The sequence below is a fragment of the Balaenoptera musculus genome, chromosome 18 (assembly GCF_009873245.2).
Source record: "Balaenoptera musculus isolate JJ_BM4_2016_0621 chromosome 18, mBalMus1.pri.v3, whole genome shotgun sequence".
Lineage (NCBI taxonomy): Eukaryota > Metazoa > Chordata > Mammalia > Artiodactyla > Balaenopteridae > Balaenoptera > Balaenoptera musculus.
The window spans coordinates 2,848,683-2,870,033 of NC_045802.1; the positions used below are offsets into that span (position 1 = coordinate 2,848,683).

General features: G+C 44.5%; 1 protein-coding gene across 1 annotated transcript in view; it reads right to left on the reverse strand.

Annotated features, from left to right (window-relative positions):
- Positions 1–3,473: 3,473 nt before the first annotated feature.
- Positions 3,474–21,351, reverse strand: part of LOC118884252 (mitochondrial intermediate peptidase) — a 140,913-nt gene continuing 123,035 nt past the window's right edge. Inside the window, exon 19 of the mRNA XM_036831773.1 lies at positions 3,474–3,732. Within this exon, the coding sequence (XP_036687668.1) occupies positions 3,635–3,732 (98 nt within the window). The 3' untranslated portion in view covers positions 3,474–3,634. The remainder of the gene's footprint in view (positions 3,733–21,351) is intronic.

A 21,351-nucleotide genomic window follows, 5' to 3' on the forward strand; every position in this document is an offset into this window, starting at 1 on the left:
GGCACAGTCCAGGAGTCCTGCATCGGCGTGACCAGCTCAGCGGCCGACGCATCGCCAGCCTGTCTGCCCCACTGTGGCGACAGAGTCCTGACACTGCCTGCGCCCTGTTATCTCTTGGGTGATGGGTCGCACCTGAGACGACCACGTGATAAAGTTCTTCGTGAACTGAAAAATGCTAAATGAATGTCAAGCACTACTGCTATTCATGTTTTTATCTCAGTTGCTTTGAGCAGATCACGCTAACCCTTGGGTATTAGTAAAGTTTCTGACTGTACGGGTTGTTCCCTGAATGTCTCAGAAACATTTTCTGAATTTGCCTACATCAGCCAAGCATTCCTTCAGAATTGGAAACATGCTTTGAAGTTTAGCTCTGTCATGATTAAACTTTTTGTAAATTTTAAATTATATTAAAGTGAACACGTTGCCAATTTTTTTTTAATTTGGAAATAGAAAATAAAAGGCCAGAATCTCAACACTAAGGACAATCACATTAACATTTTACTCATTATCCTCCAGTTCTTTCTCTAGATTATTATTTTTTTTTAGCGTTTACATATTCATAAGTAGTTTAAACTGGATTTTTGGAAGCTGCTCGTAAACCGTAAAGTACTGGAGAGAATTTTTCCCAGAGGAATTGCTGTGTGTTGTGGGCTTATTCCCATCATAAGGAAAAGCATTCATAATAAAATAATTTGCTGTTATGATTTATCCAGCTGTTGTTGAGAAAAGAGGCAATGACCCCTCAGCATTCTTACAAGTTCCTTAGGGATTTCCTTTGCTTTGACTTGATCTAAATTACTTATTCTTCTAGTGATTTTTAAAGAAAGGTACAAAGCTGAGATGTCTCCTGAGCCCTCGTATATCTGAGAACGCCATTCTGCATCTCAGCCTTTACCTCTGAAAACTTTGTTTCCTTGTGCTTTGGCTTTCACAGCGATGAACAGTTGAATTCTGGGAGCGCTGTCCGTTTTGTTCCTTTCTGTGTAAGCCTGTTGTTTCTAGCTGGAGGCTTTCAGCAGTTAGTCCCCAGCGTTCTGACAAATGTCATCAGCAGGTCCTCCAACAAAGAGGGCAGGCCCCCTCCTCAAACACGTTTGGGAAGTAGGTGTTGTGAGCGCAGGACTGCTGGTGTGCACATGGTGAAAGACAGAGTTAACTTGTATTTTACAAATGTATTTAACACCGGGACCCTTTTGAGTTCGTGGAACACCAGCAGCTCCTGGGAAATGCCCAGTTTGGGATCAGTTGGCTTATAATTTTCATTGTATTTATATTTAAGTTCTCAAAACAAAAGGCAGAGTCTGTCTAGGTGGGGGGTCTCTTTTTACTGTTTTCTTTGTTCGTTTTGATCTGGAATGCAGGATTCTCTTCTCTCTCTTTGCTTGCATTTATTTACTTTGCTTTAAAAAATTGTGGTAAAACATACGTAACAAAAACTTTACCGTTTTAACCATTTTTAAGTGTACGTAGTTCAGTGGCATTAAGCACATTCACATTGTTGGGCAGCCGTCAAGGACCCCCTTTTAAATTACACATCCATTTCTTCCATCTCAAAAGAGTTTCCTTAAATTCGCTGACTCGCGTGTCTTCACCAGAGCTCCTACTATGTGCTGGTCGCTGTTCTGAGCACTGGGAACACAGGAGGACACGAGAATTTGGGTTTTGTTGCTGTTTCTGTTCCAGCCGTCCTGGCTTTGTCCTTGGGATTCTGGGCTGCTTCCTGGCTGCCAGCTTTCCCTGTGTCCCTGAATTTAACCTGTACTCTGAGTGAGATGCTTCTCATTTCTCCTTGGCAGTTTTGGTCTTTTCTGCTTTGATCATGTTTTAAATCACTGCACTATGTTTCAGTTTCTCTGCATTTCTTTTTTTCTTATTCTGCCTGTCTTCTTTTTTAGATTAGCCTATTTTAAATTTCTGCTTGTTCTTTCTTTATGGCTTTCGGCTTCATAAATACCATGTTTCCTCAAGTCTCACTGAGAATGGAAGAGGTGTTTTCTACAGTGTGCCTTAGTTCCTTTTAAAAATAGTGTTCAGAGTTGGGATCTTCCCAAATCTTCCAGGTGATCTTCCCTTCCTTGTTCTGAAGCTCCGCACAGATTTCCTTTTTTGCTCACTCACCCTCAGCTGAAAAGGGAGGATAAAGGCCCAGGGGCTGGTGGCTCGGTACACCTGGGGCTGTTAAAGCACCTTTGCAGACTCACCTGTAACAGACGGCAGGTTGGTGTCAGTTTCTCCGGGCCGTTTCCCAGATGAGAGTTAGCGTCTGTGTCAGCAAGAGCGTCGCCTCCCTCAGCTCACAGACGGTGTGGGTGGGGACAGAAGCAGCTGCTCCTGCCCTGGGCGCTGGCACCCGGCTGTCCCTGTGGCATCACCCCACACCTCCCACAGGGGAGCGACTGCTGCAGGCCTGCCCTCCTTCCCACCCAAGGATTCTCTGCGCTGTGGTTTCCACGTGTTCAAGACTGAGAGAGTCAAACGGGAGGGAGGAGCCGGGAGAGGACAACAGGCCCGCATGGCTAACGCAGAAGCCCCACAGGAGGTGCGCGGGGCCGCGGCTCCTGGGCTGGGGCACGCAGCGTGTTATCTGTGTGAGCAGGAGGTGGGGCGAGAACGGGAGGGTCGCCCCTCCCCTCACCCCAGCATCCAGGTGGACCCGGCACGCGTGGGTCACTGACGTTTCTTCATCCTGTCTCGTCTGTTTCTAGCTTGTAGAAATTCCTCCAGATTCTGTGAGTAGGTTGGACATGTGTCCTAGTTTGGGGGATTTTTTAATCCCGCCCTTTTGCATCATCACTGGTCTTTTAGTGAGAAGCAGGAAGAGGCCGCTAGCAGGTGTCATTTTAAACGAAAGCCTATAATTAAATTCTTGACTTTGAAGGTGGGAAAAACCTATTAAACAGTGTCTTTCTTTCTTTTCTGTTATTAACACATGGTGATACGGTATGCAGTAATGTTTAGGATAAAGACCGGGTTTGAATCCCAGTTTCCGTATTTATCAGTGGCTGCACTTGACACATCATTCACTAATTGTACCTGCACTTATTTTTGTATATTCATCGTCAGGTCAGAAAAGTGTGAGTTCAGGTCCCCTCTGTTCTGAGTCCATCTGTATAGTATACTCCTAAACACACAGGAAAAGCCAACGCCATCGCTTACAAATACTTTGGAAACCACACTTGGTTTCTTGGTCACTGTAACTGACTATTCCAGTTTCAAAGCCACCTGTAAGAAATCATGCAGAGGAACTATATGTGTAATCGTTCTGAAGACTGCTTCAAACTAATTTTGCTTTTTATTACGTCTCTAACCAAGTAAAGGTCATCGGACAGGGAACAGTTCACCGGGAGTGGGGCTGGGCTGCGGGGGTGTCCGGCCCCTGACTATAACACCTCTGTGTTCTGGTTTGTACTCGCTCACTGAATGGATTTCCTTATGTTCAAAAATCTGCCAAACAAACAGGCTAAAAGCCAGCATAATTTTAAAAAATTATTTATTCCAAGTTCCACTGGTTTAAGGTTTTTCATAAGTTATTACAGAACTGAATGCTGAAATCAGAAACAAACGTTCAAAGTTGTAGCACTTACAACAAAACTGATACCTCCGTGACTGATTTAAAGGATTCACGGTGTTCCCATCATTTAGAATCCGTGAGGAAAGTTTCCAAGTCCATATCCAAGTCAGAAACAAGGGCATTTACGAAGTCATCGATAGAAGGACACTTCTGAAGCACACCTGCGAACGAAGAAAAGATCAGCTGACTCGTTCTCTGCAGACAGTACACGGGGACGAAGACATACATCAAATCTGCGCGGTCAGGGGACATTCGGCTTTGTGAACCGAGAGCTTGACTGCGAGGACGTTTCAAAAAGTCCCGGGCAGCGCGTGGGCCCCGAAGCTATTTCTTGTTTTAATGCCTTTTTTACTCTCTAACCAACTCGTAGCTTAGAGATTTAGAGCCAAATATGTTTCCCGGGGGTTTTTATTTTGCACATATTACTATACACTTGGAGTGATGTCAGAAGACTTAATTTTTCAGCTATCTTTGGGCTGATTCAGAATTTAATATGTTTAATTACCTGCCAAGTGTTATTATCAAGTTCTGTGCACTTTAAAATCATTCAACTGTTAATTATCTTGCAGAAGTCTTATATCAGACACAAGTTATTGGCTTTCCTCCAGACTTGCCTGTCTTGGAGAACTCCTAATGTCTGGTTCTCAAATTTCCTCATCTGACATACAAGGTTGCAATAAAGCTAGAATAAGAAGCTGTATTGGAAAGCAGTGAGGCACCCTGTCTAGCGTATAGTAACAATTCAATAAAAAGCTGAATTTATCTCCACTCTTCACTCAAAGAAGCCAAAGACAACATTCAAGCAATCAACCCTGTGGCCCCGACCTGTGCTCTTGGCACGTAATGCTAACTCAAGGTTGGACAGGGCTCTCTCACCAGTATTTAATTTGAGGGATGGATCCTGTAAAATGAATTCCAACACCAAGACATTAAAAGATTACCAGAGTCCCTATTTCCTCTAAATTGTCAGTGCAATTCAGTTAACATGCCTTGAGTGTTTGCTGTGTGAAGGACCAGGCCAAGTCACAATATGAGGGCAAGAAGGACACAATCACAAAAGTAAACCATGTGGAACTGGATAGCCATATGGGGAAAATTAACCTTGACCCCTGTCACATACTGTACATAACCGTTAATGTGAGATGGGCACAGACCTAATTGTAAAAGCTAAAATTATTAAGCATCTAGAAGAAAATATAGAATATGTTTGTGACTTTGAGGTAGGCAAAGGTCTCTTAGGACACAGACGGTAATAACCATAAAAGAAAAAAAGATACATTAGAGTTCATCAAAACTTAAAACTTCCAGCCTTGCAAAAAAACCATTAAAAAAAATGAACAGGTAAGTGACAGAATGGGAGAAAATACTGACACAATACATATGTCACATAGAACTGGTAGCCAGAATATATAAAGGACTCCAACTCATCATAAAAATACTTTTAAAAATAAAAAATGGACGAAAGATTTGAGCAGACCTTTCACAAAAAAGATATCTGAATAAACACGGAACTAACAGGCCCTGAGAAGACACACATCACTGTCATCCAGGAAAAGAAAACTAAAGCCACAAAGAGACACCATGATGTTCCACCAGGATGGCTGAAGTCCCAGGGCTGAAGACACCAAATGCAGTCAAGGCCTTTGGTGCCATGGCTTGTCGTCCAGCAGGGGCAGAGGGTGAGACACGAGAGCCCTTTAGAAAAAGGTCCAGCAGTTTCTATAAAGCTCAGCACACACCTGCACTGTGACCCAGCTGTTTCCTCCTAGGTATTAAACAAGAGAAATGAAGGCACGTTCCCAGCAGCCTAAAGTGGAACAACACAAGTTCCCATTACCAGGCTGCAGATGGACGTTCATGGTGTCTTCACACAATGGAATGGCACCAGCAACGAAAAGGAAAGAACTCCTGACCCAGACAACACCTCGGGCGGGCCTCAGACACAGTGCATTGCACACAAGGGCCCACACAAAGCACATGCTGCCTGTTTCGTTTATATTCACTTCCAAAACGGGCCGGACTAACCCATGGCGAAAAAAAATTGGAACAGTGGTTGCCTTTGGGAGTGGGGATGGCGACCGACCCAGAAGGTCCTGGTGTGATGGGAAAGTTCTCATCTGGACAGTGGTTTGTGACACCCAGGTATAGACCTCGTCAAAATTCAGTAAATGGAACATTAAAGATTTGTGCATTTCACCATATGTAAATGTTACCTCAAAAAGAAACATAACCGACACTGAACTCTAGTTAACGCTATGCACACAGAAGTGTCTGGGGTAAAACATACTTATGTCTGCACCTTGTTTCGAAAAAATATATATATGATGTGTGGATGGAGGAATGGACAGATGGATACGTGACAAAGCAGAGCAGAATGTTAATTGTAGACTCTAAAGGGCAAGTATATGAGTGTTTACAGTTCACGTGACTTTTCTGAATGCCTGAAAAATTTCCACATAAAGCGTTCGGGGAAAAGTCAGTTTGGGGTGTTAATAGCACACAAATCGCAGCCAGTGGGAGAACAGAGGGAGAAGGACGACTTGCAGTGGAGAGATTCCGGAGGCTCCGTGGAGCAGATGGGATCCTGGAGAAACGTGAGAGATGCGGAAGGTTCAGGCTCAAATTAGGGCCTTTGCGGTGGAGAGGGCGGCCTAGGAAAGGCACCCGGTGGGCGGCGCACAGAGCGTCTGGGGTCTAGAGGGAGGTGACCGGGAACAGAGCACCGGGGAACCAACCGCTCATGACGTTTGGGTGCCATCCGCAGTGGAACGCAGAGCTTGGGGCAGGCGCAGGGCTGGACCCACGGACACGGTCATTCCCCCTGGGGAGCACGGCCGTGGCGGAAACAGACCAAGGACTGGCTTGTGCAGTGGACATAAAGCAGTAGCTCCAACACGTGCTTGTCAGCCGCTAACCAGACCTGGTGCAGTTAACAGCAAGAATACTGTACGATTGGAAACTGCTGGCCAAAGTAGTTTCATCTTCGTTCAAGTTCAGATGATCATATCTCCATCGCAGGGAGTATTTGAGGAATAAGGAGTGGCTACTGGAAGAGAATTTCATTGCTGTGTCTTTATTGGCAAAACTCAAGTTTCAAAGCAATTTTCTTTCCACAGTAAAATAATCTTTATGGATGAGAAAGGCCTCTCCTCTGGTCCCGCTGTGTCACTAATGACAGGAATGTGGCAGCTTTGACAATGGCTAAAGCGGCGCATTTCACTTCGTGTCTCTGAGATGCGGGTTTTCACTTAAACAGATGCAGTCAGAGTAATAAATCCGGTTTATGCTTTTCCTACGTGCCAGGTTTCTTAATGCAGAGAACAGTTGTAGGGAAAACACTGAAACGTGGCTGGTCAAATGTGTTATCCTGTTACACCATTTCCTTCCTTGTAATGTTCGAAACATCCCATAATTACAAAGGACTGGCTGTTTGTAATGAAACGGTTACAGAACGGTCAGAGGTGCAGCCGACCGTGCAGTCGAGCTTGGCCCTCCCGCCCTGCGAAGTGTCACGTCCACTCCACAAGCTACCACGTTCACAGGGCCCTGCTCGGTCCTCCGCGGCCGCGCCTCGGGCACACGCCCCCTGCGAGGCCCACCGCCAGCCACTTCTGCGTCTCAGAGAACGGCAGTCGTGGCGACGGAAGGGGAAGAACATAACACGCTCAGGGTAGTTTTAAATAAAATCCGGTCAGAGACGAATGGTTCAGTAATTGTGTGTGTGATGTGACTGGTAAAGCTGAAGGTTCAAAAAGGAGGGAACCAGACCGAGAGGGATGGGGGAGTTACCGGGGGAGGGATTCTCCTGGAATATGGCTGCGGTGTCCTCGCTTTAATTAGATCGAAGTGTTTGGCAAGTGTCAACCTGAACTAACTTCCGCACAGAGAATTAAAAGAGAAACACAATGTTTTCAGGCAGTTCCACAAATAAGAAAAATTGAAATTGGCTTTTATGTATGTGGATGGTAAAAAGATTCCAAGAACTCTGAGGTTTTTACAAAAGCCGACAAACATGTCCCCTTTGTCTTCAAGTCTTAGTCTTAAAAGGGTGGTGATGAGACGTGCAATTTCGCAGGAGCCCCGGGAACCCGGCTGGAGGTGCCGAGTCCACGAGCGGGCGAGTTTACACACGTTTCTCTGTGCACGTCACCTGAGTCGGGGGTCGGGGGGCTGAAACAGTAAAACAAAACCGAGGGCAGCTTCGCACCTGAAAGGGGAAGCGTGGACGGCGATGTAAGAAAAGCAGGTGTGCCGGGCCCGCCGGCCGAGTCCTCGCGGGAGGACGGCGGCTCCATCTGTCCGCCCTCCTCGGAGCCACGGCAGTTGCGGAGGACGACTCAGTTTCTTTTCCTCCTCGTTTTACCAGAGAGGCAAGTGTGCTGATAAAAACTGGGACAAGCCCGAACCTTTTGGTCCTGACTGCTCGCCCAAACCACGTGTCCCGGGGCCTCGAAGGACGGGGCAGCTGCCCTGCAAGGCCTGACGGCCCTGAGCTTCGGTCTCGAGGGCTGCAGGCTGCGTCGCGAGGCAGGAGGGGCTTCTGCCCTGCGCCGGCACGGTGGTCCTGCTCGGAGGCCCCGGCACTGGGGCAGCTGGGGGGCAGGCCTCGCTGCCCAGCTCGGCGCCCGCCGTGCCCCCCCGGGACCTGCTCCTGGGGCGGAGGACGAGCGGCCGGGGACCACGGGGCGGCTGAACGCGGCACCCGGCCGTCCCGAGGAGCTCGTCCGCGCCCTTCGCCGGCCCCGGAAGCCGCTCGCTCTCAGCTGTGTTTCGGCTTCTCCCTTTGACTCCGTGGTGACCTCTGCACTGCTCCCCCAAACTCCTTTTCTGCTTGGTCAGTCTAAGTTGGTTCTGTTTCTTTCAAGAAGATTGCCAGTTGATGAAAAGATGAGTTCACACGTTATGAAGAGGGACTGAGCGATGCCCGGGGGACACTGATATTTTTGTCTGATTAAGGACCAACTTTGTAGACTCAGGGTTTAGACTAGAAAGAAGCAGGTGGTTTTTGTTTCTTCTTTTTTCATTTAAGTGACCATGTCTTCTTTCCCACAGATAAAGTAAACAGGTGACACAAGCAGGCTTTCCTCTCAGATTCCCTCTCTCCAAGCCCACTGGTGGGGAAAGGAGAGCGGCCCTGGCCCGAGAGGGGAGAAAGACAGCTCTGCCCGCAGCCCTGGCCGCTGCAGTGGGAGGTGGGCACGGCGAGGGGGCAGGAACACTGCCCCAGCAGCTCCAGGGTCCTCCTGAAATGGGTGCCTTCCTGGTGGGATCGGGAAAGGGAACACCCTTCTGACTGTAGGCCTCAAGGTGCAGTGGAGGCCCCTGGGTTGGGTGTGTGTCCCCGGCTGCCCCAGAGAGGGAGGTGGGTGTGGTCCTAACCCCTCTCAGGCCAGGCCCTCAATGCCTGAGGTGGTCGGGACACGGAACTCCCCCCCAGTTCTTTTTTTTTTTTTTCTCACATACACAGTTTTTTATTTTTACAAGAGATAAATAGACTGACACCAAGCATTGTACATGGATGACCACAACAAAAGCAACAATGATTGCAATTACCAAACATGAAACACACTCATACTATGTCATAATATTGACATTCAGTCCAGTAATCCTCCACTGTAGCAGCTCCTTTCCTTTGCAGTGAAAATTGATTTGTATATTCTTTTCCTCTGAGCCCTTGTGGGATTTTTTTTTTTTAATTCAAACAGAAAGTCACAAAAATTATACTCATCCTCATCAGTTCACTCAGTCCCATGTAATTAATTTTTTTTTTCATCTTGATCTTTTGTTAGCACTTTTATGAGTTCATCAGTTTTTCATTAGAGTTCTGAAAATGCTTATTCATTCAGTTCAGCAGTACCGTCAGTTACCAGAAACCTGTACTTGTCAGTCTTTTCCATGAATTTCTTGAAGATGAAACCCTTTTATAGGAACATATTTGCAAAAGCATCAGACTACACCCAGAACTGTCTGTAAATGACAAAAGACTTAAAAATGACCATGGTTAAAGATTTGATGAAAGTTCATAATAATGCAGTTGACAAGAAAATTAGTTATTTCTGATATACATTTTAAAGTAATAACTAGGATTATGACTTATAACATTATACCAGAACACATAAGATTTTTAGAAATTTCATGTAATGTCTGAAACATTTATATTAACATATTTCCATACAAATAACCCAATGAAAGTTTAGTATTAGTTGTTTTGTTTGTTTTTTTATACTGCAGGTTCTTATTAGTCATCAATTTTATACACATCAGTGTATACATGTCAATCCCAATCGCCCAATTCAGCACACCACCATCCCCACCCCACTGCAGTTTTCCCCCCTTGGTGTCCATATGTCTGTTCTCTACATCTGTGTCTCAACTTCTGCCCTGCAAACCGGCTCATCTGTACCATTTTTCTAGGTTCCACATACATGCGTTAATATAAGATATTTTTCTCTTTCTGACTTACGTCACTCTGTACGACAGTCTCTAGATCCATCCACGTCTCAACAAATGACTCAATTTCGTTCCTTTTTATGGCTGAGTAATATTCCATTGTATATATGTACCACATCTTCTTTATCCATTCGTCTGTTGATGGGCATTTAGGTTGCTTCCATGACCTGGCTATTGTAAATAGTGCTGCAATGAACATTCGGGTGCATGTGTCTTTTTGAATTACGGTTTTCTCTGGGTATATGCCCAGTAGTGGGATTGCTGGGTCATATGGTAATTCTATTTTTAGTTTTTTAAGGAACCTCCATATTGTTCTCCATAGTGGCTGTATCCATTTACATTCCCACCAACAGTGCAAGAGGGTTCCCTTTTCTCCACACCCTCTCCAGCATTTGTTGTTTGTAGATTTTCTGATGATGCCCATTCTAACTGGTGTGAGGTGATACCTCATTGTGGTTTTGATTTGCATTTCTCTAATAGTGATGTTGAGCATCTTTTCATGTGCTTCGTGGCTGTCTGTATGTCTTCTTTGGAGAAATGTCTATTTAGGTCTTCTGCCCATTTTTGGATTGGGGTGTTTGTTAATTTAATATTGAGCTGAATGAGCTGTTTATATATTTTGGAGATTAATCCTTTGTCCATTGATTCGTTTGCAAATATTTTCTCCCATTCTGAGGGTTGTCTTTTCATCTTGTTTATGGTTTCCTTTGCTGTGCAAAAGCTTTGAAGTTTCATTAGGTCCCATTTGTTTATTTTTGTTTTATTTCCATTACTCTAGGAGGTGGATCAAAAAAGATCTTGCTGTGATTTATGCCAAAGAGTGTTCTTCCTATGTTTTCCTCTAAGAGTTTTATAGTGTCCAGTCTTACATTTAGGTCTCTAATCCATTTTGAGTTCATTTTTGTGTATGGTGTTAGGGAGTATTCTAATTTCATTCTTTTACATGTAGCTGTCCAGTTTTCCCAGCACCACTTATTGAAGAGACTGTCTTTTCTCCATTGTATATCTTTGCCTCCTTTGTCATAGATTAGTTGACCATAGGTGCGTGGGTTTATCTCTGGGCTTTCTATCTTGTTCCATTGATCTATGTTTCTGTTTTTGTGCCAGTACCATATTGTTTTGATTACTGTAGCTTTGTAGTATAGTCTGAAGTCAGGGAGTCTGATTCCTCCAGCTCCGTTTTTTTCCCTCAAGACTGCTTTGGCTATTCGGGGTCTTTTGTGTCTCCATACAAATTTTAAGATGATTTGTTCTAGCTCTGTAAAAAATGCCATTGGTAATTTGATAGGGATTGCATTGAATCCCCCCCAGTTCTTTTAAAATCAGATATGAAAGCAACCATACTCTTACATTTCAGACACAGCGCCAGTGCTTGGTTTAAATGAAGGTGTGTCTGTCAGGTTTCTGTTTGAGGTCCACAGGTATCATTTATTTAGGAGACAACAACCCAGCTCTGAAAGGCGGCAGAAGAGCTGCCGTGCAGGGCGGGGGGGGCGCTGGGCAGGTTAGGGTCTTAGGCCGAGTGGAACATTCCCTGGCTCAGCACAGCATCTTATAATTTAAAATTTCAGTCCATTCTCCTCTCTGACTATCCCGAAGTTTTCCTCTGAAGGATTACCAAGGAGGAAAAGTGTGGAAAGATAACTCTTCCTTAGAAGGCACTGATGCAAGGGCTTGAGCTGCCCCATCAGCCACCTGGTTAGGGACTTCAGACCAGTCACGTAACTTCTGGAACTCCCTTCTTCCGCTAGAAGCAGAGGCAGACTGGTAGAGTGAAATATAATGTTTGAAGATCATAAAATTTGGCATAATGTCATCTACTTTGCTGGATTGTTACAGGGATTAAATAAAGTGCATTTAACTCATGGAAAATGCTCCATAACTGGTAACGGTAACCATCAGATCGCAAGTTCAAGAGCTGAAGGATGAGGCTGCTTACTTTTCTGCACAAGTTCAATTTCAAAACTCTGGTCTTTGATTAAGTATTTAGGGTATTATCATCAAACACAGTCACAAGCTAACTACCCAGCTAATGAATCATTGCTTGCTTTGCTTTTTTCTGGCTTTCGCCATCTGCTTTTTATGAGATAACTGTTTATCTACGGAAAGGTGGAAACAGAAGAAGTAACTAGAGTCGATCCATTTTCTGCCTGTCAGCAGCTGTGATAGAAGGTTTATCAGGAAGAGATCACTGGACAGCAGTGATGATCACACAGGGCTGTGAATGGCAACCACGGTAAATTTTATGTTCTATACACTTAGCCACAACTTAAAAAAGAAGTGATCGCAACTACTGAGCCTGTGATTCGCCTACATGTTCAGCTACCGTGGCTCCGTCCTCTGTCACCAAACATCGGGTTGTCCCCACAGACTGGGCAACGAGCGAGGGGTCTGCATGTCTCCAACACCACCTCGGTTCTAGAACCCATCGTGACAGTTCACGGCTGCTTTTCATGCTGAAATAATTGCGTGTGTCAAACTTGGCTCCGACTGATGAAGGATTCCAGCGCAGAGGCTGGCCTGGCATCTGAAGAGGCTCAAGTGAACTTCACGCGATCAGAGCTCATCCCAGAGCTGCCTCTCCCGGGCCTCGGGCGGCTGGCTCATCTTTCTCTCCTTTGAAGTCCTGGGCTGCAGCTGCTACACCTTTTCCTAAAGGTGGTTCCCACTATCTGCAGTCAGTTCTCGGGAGAACAAGGATGTCAGCCAGAAAGTGAAATTCCTTTCCTCCTCTGAACTCAAGAACTCTCCTGCCCCCTCGGCTGGGCTAATACCTGTCACACTGGAGCCATGGCTCTGCCTCTGGGGTCCCTGCCTGCAGGGCTTCCTGCTGGGTGGGAGCTAACCCAGCAAGGGGAGCCCACGGACGTGCTCTGTTTACTAATCAGTTTATTCTGATTTCATAGTCAGATTCAACAATTCCATTTACCAGTTACATTTCTGGGTTACAAAACATCTTGCCTTTTGAAGCTCCATGTCTTCCTTAAACAAACACACCCACACATTAAACACGTACACACCCTCTGAAAAAATCAGCGCGTTTACAAAAGGGAGGCCTCGGCCTTGGGAAGCCAGGTGTCCGCTTCCACTGCTTTCTTCCAGAAAGCGCTCAGCTACTGCAGAGGCCACGCTGAGTAAATATCCAGACACGCCAAGGCGGAGGGGTTCTATTTACTTGGCTATTATTCAGGGTGCCATCCACCCTGTTACTGAACCTGTGTGGTAGGTCCTGTAGCACCACTAAATGCTAGGTCTGCTTCCCTGATGTGCTTTCCTCACGTATTCCTGTTACTGTGTGCAAGAAAAGAAGGTTTCTGCCAGTGAGTGTGCTGTGAAGTACCACAGCCGGCCCTGCGTTCATGCATTCTCACTCAGCAAATCTTATTTTGCCATAAAACCACTACTATGTGGAAGGCAGCTGACACCTTGTCAGGTCTAGTTCGCATGTGCGGCCTTTCAGATCTGTCTCTGTGATGTCCTGCCCGGAGAACGCAACAGTATCTTCTTTGAGCATCAGTGTACCAGGCAACTCAGTCACCGAAAATTATGAAAGAGCAGAGGGGAGATACAGTGCAACATGCATGCAACTACTTCCAAAGCAAAAGCTTCCTGGTCTGACCTGAATGAGAAGTTTAAGAGACTAGCAGTGCACACAAGACGGGTCGGAGCGCCTGAGTTTGCATACTGGTTCTCCTGCTTGCCACGGTGTGACCTCGGGCAGGAAGAGGTCACCTAAGCGCCCCTGGGACGGCTGAGAGAATGAAACGGGGGAACGCGTGCAACGTGCTTAGCACAGCACCTGGCAAAGCGCCCAGCACGGGGCACAGTGGTTCTCGTTACCGCTACGTTGCCAGCACCGCTCTCCCTCCTGTCCGTTCAACTGGAGAACACCGAAGTAGCAGAGGTTAGTCTTACTGGTAATATACAACAATAAAGTATCTTAGGAAAATCAGTACACAAGGCTACTGCAACATGTTAATAAAATTCCCACCCTGAAGTGAAAAAAAACGTGCAGGAAGAAGACAAAAATGTATGTGGGGCTGAAATTCCAATTATTTTGAGGGTGTGATTTAAGATTTCAAGAATTTTTTAAAGCTCTGTTTTGTTTAAACTGCTTGAAGGGAAAATGTAAGTGGAGTTTAGCTATTGTCCTGACCCTACAGCTTAAACTAAACATACTCAGTGCTATAAGAAGAGGGATTAAGAAACTAAATGTGTCTTATTTGACGTACCCTGACATGTGATGGGGTCAAAAAGGAACTTGATCATGGTAGTCAAATGTTTTGAGATGTGCAAATTCTGAGATTAAGGAGGGATTATTCTATTTTACAAACTTTAATGTAAAGATGAACTGTTAAGCAAAGAAGAAAATTAGGTTTAGATATAATCATGCCTTAATCTAGTTTCATTATTAGTGATGTTACACAATAGTCACAAGGGAAAAGTTTCTTTTAGAGATAGCTGAAAAGACTCAAACACTAGAAGATACCTTGCAAAGGATCTTTCAGGAGATGAACCAGTTAAACCAGGAGAAACTTTCCCATCTCCATGCTCTCTGGCAACATTTCAGGAGGTGCTTAGCAAATGCCAGTTTCAATTCTTCCACTGAAATCTGCTCGAAGTCTCTACCAGTGCGAGTTTGCCCTCATCAGTGGACTCTGGAGTGCAGATTCCTCAGTGGGTGCCCAGCATCAGCCCCGCCAAGGCGCTTGCGGCCCCGAATTCCTTAGCCCTGGAAGCTCTGAGCCCCCTCCTGTCAGCTGGGAGTCTAGGGTGAGAGCTTTGAGGAGGTGACACCTGCTTTTCTAACAGCACACTGGTACCCATGCGCCAGGAACATCATCTGTAACGACCGTCTGTAAAGAACACGTTATGATGTTTCCCCTAAGCAGTCAGAAGACTCCGGAGAATACTGTCTACGTTCCTGTTAGAAAGTTGTCTACGCACCACGATCTGGAAACAGAAACGTTGGTGTTTCTTGGAACGCGTCCCCTACAGGGTACCTACCCAGAAGAGAAAGGCTCTGAGACCTCAGTGCAGTCAGGCTGCAGGGGCACCGTCCCGGATGCTACACAAGGGGAGACGGCCCGTCCCACGCACGCAGCAGGCAGAGAGCAAGTCCGCTGCTGTTCAGAGAAAACGGCCAAGAGGAGCACGGCCCACCCAAAGTGAACAGCGGCTGAAAGCCTGTCCAGGGGGACGGGTGCTGGTAAAGGGCTCTGCACCACCGAGGGGGCCCATCGGCTTCTCTCGGCCTTACCTCTGTTCCCGTGAAGGGAGTCGCACGCCCCCCAGAGCAGCGCGGGTGCATTAAGGGGCCACTGTCCCCGCTCCTCTCTGGAGAGTGGCTCTCCTTGTGGCATGCTGTCATCTGTTATAAACCTGTTATAAAGCAGACTATCTGGAAGCGGGAGGGCAGGAGCAGGGGCTGGACCATGACCGCCAGTGAGCGTGCAGTGGACACACTCGTTCGCTCAGGGCCAGAACCACGCGAGGTGTGCAATACAAAGTGCAGTCAACACGTTACAAGTTAAAATTCTGTTTAAAACTTACTTTCCCAGAGGCTTTTCATCATCTTTGCTAGCAAAAATTATGTTGGTTGAATTTATTCACTGGAACATTTGACAATAAAATAGGGGGGAAAATCCAAGGGTAGTAGAGGCTTCTGGGCTAAGTTAATAGAAGGAAAGGCCTGTCGCTTCCTGGTAAAGGCCGACTCCTCCTACCCAGGTGAAGAGATCAACGCGCATGTGGTTCCCACCACCCTACACCCCAAATTATACAGAATGCCCATCGGTTTCTAGCATGCGGGACGCGGTTATCTGCCTGATGTGTCAACAAGACACCGTAACCCACAGGAGGTGCTTACTCCTGGGGTCCCAAAGTGCATTTGTTCAGAAAAGTGAAAAATGGCACTCTTTCCAGGAGGGCATTTCCCACGTGTTCTCGGGGTTTATCGTGTCTTTGAAACGCCAGCCTTGTGTTTCAGCCTCAGCTCTTCGCATCTCTAACTCTACTATATGTTCTTTCTAAGCTTGACCTTTGCTATTTATAAGCAAAGAATGTGATGAGCTCTAGGAAGGCAGCGGCCCGCCTCCAGAACAGACTGGACACATGTCGGGGACAGGGGGCAGTGGACGCGGCTGCAGACTCGGGTCCGAGGCCTGCTAGCGTGAGGGGCGTGTCCAGAGCCCCCCGAGGCAGGCGGCCTGTCCTGCCCACTTAGGTCTGCACCCTCCGCATGGCCCCTTCCCCCAGTGCTCACGGCCGCCTCGTCCACCGGTGCAGAGAACACGGGTGCAAGGTAGCTGACAGGTCGGAGGGCTGAACCCCCGGAGTCCTGAAGTCCCCAAGCCGTGGGCCCAGTCTCAGCCTGCACGGCCCAGAGGGGCTCCTCTGCGTCATTCCTACAGGACGCTGCACCCCTCAAGTAAATGCAGGATCGCTATCGTTCTTACTTATTTCTGTGTCCCTGAAATGCCTGCTTAGCAGCAAGTATTGATAAATATTTGCTAAGTTAAATGAATTAACTTCATCAACGACTATCATAAAGCTTTTTTCATTCAATCAGATTACTTACTGGTCACTAACACAAGGACACTGCAGTAACACATTTGAACGAAAGCCAGCGCCCTGGACAGCGGTTTCAGTCTCAGGCCCGGAGGTGGTGTGTCTGAGAGCACTCGGCCCCGGAGGTGCCGGGTGGAGCGGGACGGGGTGCGAGGGCTGCGGCCAGCGTCTGCTGCAGCAAAGCCCCGAGAGAGGACTCACCTTCTGTAACAGAGTGCAGTGCCCAGTGCCGGGAAAGAGGAGGCAGAATGTATCTCTGACCTCCCCCAGTAGGAAGTATTCTCCACTTTAATGTCCGTTCCTTAAGTAACTTCAGTAATCTACCAGACTGACCTGGCCCTGCATTAGGTGAATTATAAAACACCAGGGCAGGCCTGTCTTATTACGCCCTGTAGGACGCCAGGTGTGTGTCGCGTAGGAAACACACGCTGCTTCTAGAGGCAAAGCTCTGCAGGGGGCAGAGCACCTCACAGAGCAAGTGGATGGTCTGGAGGGCGGCTTCCTCCTGCCTCCCGAGGGACTGAGGCCAGGGAAGCAGGAGTCCTGCTGTGGGCGAGCAGGGCACAAAGGCAAAGCTGGTGTCCAGACTTCTGAGCAGACGGGGGGACTGAAGTCAGGGCAGAGGGAGACGCTGAGCTGCTGGGTGACAGACGTCTGTCCTAGACCTGTTTCTCTTTTGTGTTATAAAAGTTATATCACAAAAAATATTTGGGCCAACAAAATATTTAGAAAAAATTTCATAATAAGGTGAATAAAAACCTGTCCCTTTTCTAATAATCATCACGATTTTTTTGAAGTAGAGTTGATTTACAATATTATAGTTCAAGTGTATAGCATAGTGATTCGGGATTTTTATGAATTATACTCAAAGTTATTACAGGATGATGGCTGTCAGTCCCTGTGCTGTACAGTGTATCTTTGTTGCTTGTCTGTCTTATACACAGTAGTCTGTATCTCCTAATCCTCTAGCCCATCTTGCCGCTCCCTCCCCCCCACTGGTAACCACTAGTTTGTTTTCTGTATCTGTGAGTCTGTTTCTGTTTTGCTGTATATGTTCGTTTTAGTTTTTAGATTCCACATATAAGTGATATCATACAGTATTTGTCTTGCTCTGTCTTATTTCACTAAGTATAATATTCTCTAGGTCCATCCACGTTGCTGCAAAGGGAAGAATTTATTCGTTTTTATGGATGAATAATAATCCATTACGTGTGTGTGTGTATCACATCTTTTTTATCCATTCATCTGTGGATGAACACTTGGGTTGCTTCCATGTCTTGGCTATTGTAAACAGTGCTGCTACGAACACTGGGGTGCACGTATCTTTTCAAATTAGTGTTTTCGTTTTGTTCTACATATATACCCAGGAGTGGAACTGCTAGATCATATGGTAGCTCTATTTCTAGTTTTCTGAGGAACCTTCATACAGTTTTCCATAGTGACTGTACCAATTTACATTCCCACCAACAGTGCATGAGTTCCCTTTTCCCCACACCCTCTCCAATATTTATTTATACTTTTTGATGACAGTCATTCTGACCAGTGTGATGACATTTCATTGTCGTTTTTATTTGCATTCTCTTAATAATTAGCGATGTTGAGCATCTTTTCATGTGCCTGTTGGCCACAGGTCACAGATGACCTGTATTCAGGTCATCTACCCATTTTTTGATTGGATTGTTTGTTTTTTTGATACTGAGTTGTATGAGCTATTTATATATATTAACCCCTTGTTGGTCATACCATTTGCAAATATTTTCTCCCATTCTGTAGGTTGTCTTTTTGTTTCACTAATGGTTTCCTTTGCTGAGACTGTCTTTTCTCCATTATTTATTCTTGCCCCCTTTGTTGTAGATTAATTGACCACAGGTGCGTGGGTTTATTTCTGGGCTCACTGTTACACTGATCTATGTGTCTGTTTTTGTGCCATTACCACAGTGTTTTTATTACTGTAGCTTTATAGTTCAGTCTGAAGTCTGGGAGGGTTATGCCTGCAGCTTTATTCTTTTTTGTCAGGATTGCTTTGACAATTCTGGGTCTTCTGTGGTCCTATACAAATTTTAGGATTATCTGTTCTAGTTCTGTGAAAAATGTCATAAGTATTTTGATAGGGATCGCATTAAACCTGTAGATTGCTTTGAGAGGTATGACCATTTTAACAATATTAATTCTTCCTATCCAAAGCACTGGGTATCTTTCCATTTCTTTGTATCATCTTCAGTTTCCTTCATCAGTGTTTTATAGTTTTCAGTGTCTAGATCTTTCACCTTCTTGGTTAAATTTATTCCTAGGTATTTTATGCTTTTTGATGTGATTTTAAATAGGATTTTTTTGTTTTGCTTTCGCTTTCTGATAGTTAATTATTAGTGCATAGAAAAAGCAACAGACTTCTGTATATTAATCTTGTATCCTGCAACTTTACAGAATTTATTTATTCTAATAGTTTTTTGGTGGAGACTTTAGGGTTTTCTATATAAAATATCATCATCTGCAAATAGTGACAGTTTGACTTCTTCCCTTCCAATTTGGATTCCTTTTATTTCTTTTTCTTGTCTGACTGCTGTGGCTAGGACCTCTAATACTATGCTAAATTGATGGCAAGAGTGGGCATTTTTGCCTTGTTCCTGAATTTAGAGGAAAGGCTTTCGTCTTTTCACTGTTGAGTATGATGGTAGCTGTGGTTTGTCATAAATGTTCTTGATTATGTTGAGATATATTTCTTCTATACCAACTTTGATAAGAGTTTTAATCATGAATAGATGCTGAATTTTGTCAAATTCTTTTGCTGTGTCTTTTGAGATGATCATTTGATTCTTATTAATGTGTTGTACCACACTGATTGATTTGTGAGTACGGAACCATCCTTGCATACCTGGAATAAATCTCACTTATGGTGTACAATCCTTTTTACGTATTTTGGATTTGGCTTGCTAATATTTTGTTGAGAATTTTTGCATCTATATTCATCAAAGATATTGGCCTGTAATTTTCTTTTTTTGTATCGTCTTTGGTTTTGATATCAGGGTAATGGTAGTCTTGTAGAATGACCTTGGGAGTGTTCCATTCTCTCAATTCTGGGGAACAGTTTGAGGAAGATAAGTATTAGCTTTTATTTGTATGTTTGGTAGAATTCCCCTGTGAAGCTGTCCAGTCCTGACTTTTGTTTGCTGGGAGTTTTTTAAAACTACAAATTCAGTTTCACTACTAGTGATCAGTCTGTTCAAATTGTTTCTTCTTGATTCAGTCTTGGCATGCTGTATGTTTCTAGAAATTTGTCCATTTTTTCTAAGTTGTCCAATTTATTGGCATAGTATTTTATGATTTTTTATCTCTGTGGTATTGGTTGTTATTTTTCCTCTTTCATTTATTGTTTCTTTGGGTCCTCTCTCTTTTCTTCTTGGTGAGCCTTGCTAGAGGTTTGTCAATTTTATCTTTTCAAAAAAAACTCCAGCTCTTGGTTTTACTGATCTTTCCTATTTTTTTATCTCTATTTTATTTATTTCCTCTCTGATCTTTATTATTTCTTCCTTCTCCTGATTTTGGGCTTTGTTGGTTCTTTTTCTAATTCCGTTAGGTGGTAGGTTAGACTGTTCATATGAGATTTTTCTTGTGTTTCAAGGAAGGCCTGTATTGCCGTGAACTTCCCTCTGCTTTCACTGATTTTGGAGAGTTGTTATTTCCACTTTCACTTGTCTCGAGTTATTTTCTGATTTCCTCTTTGCTTTGTTCACTGACCCACTGGTTTTTATAGTGTCCACGTGTTTGTTCTTTTCCCATTTTTCCTTCTGTAACTGATTTCTAGTTTCATACTGTTGTGGTTGGGAAAAAATGCTTGATATAATTTCTATCTTCTTCAATTTTTTGAGAATTGTTTTGTGGCTTAGCATGTGATCTATACTAGAGATCATTCCATGTGCACGTGAGAAGAATGTGTATTCTGCTATTTATGGATGGAATGTCCTGTAGATATCTATTAAGTCAGACTAGTCTGTTGTGTCATTTAAGACCACTGTTACCTTATTGGTTTTCTGGTTTTCTGTCTGGATTATCTGTCCATTGATGTAAGTGGGGTGTTGAAGTCCCCTAAGATTATTGTATTATTGTCAGTTTCTCCCTTTATGTCTGTTAGTATTTGCTTCATGTATTTAGGTGCTCCTGTACTGGGTGCCTATATGTTAATGAGTGTAATATCTTCTTCTTATATTGAGTTCCTTTATCATTGTATAATGCCCTTCTTTGTCTTTTGTTATAGCCTTTATTTTAAAGTCTGTTTTATCTGATATAAATATTGCTATGCCCACTGTCTTGTCATTTCTGTTTGCATGAAATATCTTTTTTCATCCCCTCACTTTCAGTGTGTGTGTCTTTAGCTCTGAAGTAAGTTTCTTGTAGGCAGCATATAGAAGGGTCTTGTTTTTTTTATCCAATCAGCCACCGTATGTCTTTTGATCAGAGCATTTAGTCCATTGACATTTAAAGTAATTACTGATAGCTTTATACTTACTGCCATTTTGTTATTCATTCTCTTGTTTTTTTAATTCTTCTCTGTTCTTTCCTTCTTCTTTTAGTTTCTTCCCTTGTGGTTTGATTATTTTCTTTAGTGGTATGCTTCTGTTCCTTTCTCTCTAGTTTTTGTATATCTATTGGAGTTGTTTGATTTGTGATTACCATGGGGTTTATATATATATTGATCTATAATTTTACCTACTTGTTTGAAACTGACAGTCATTTAACTTCATATTCTAGAAGATCCACATTTT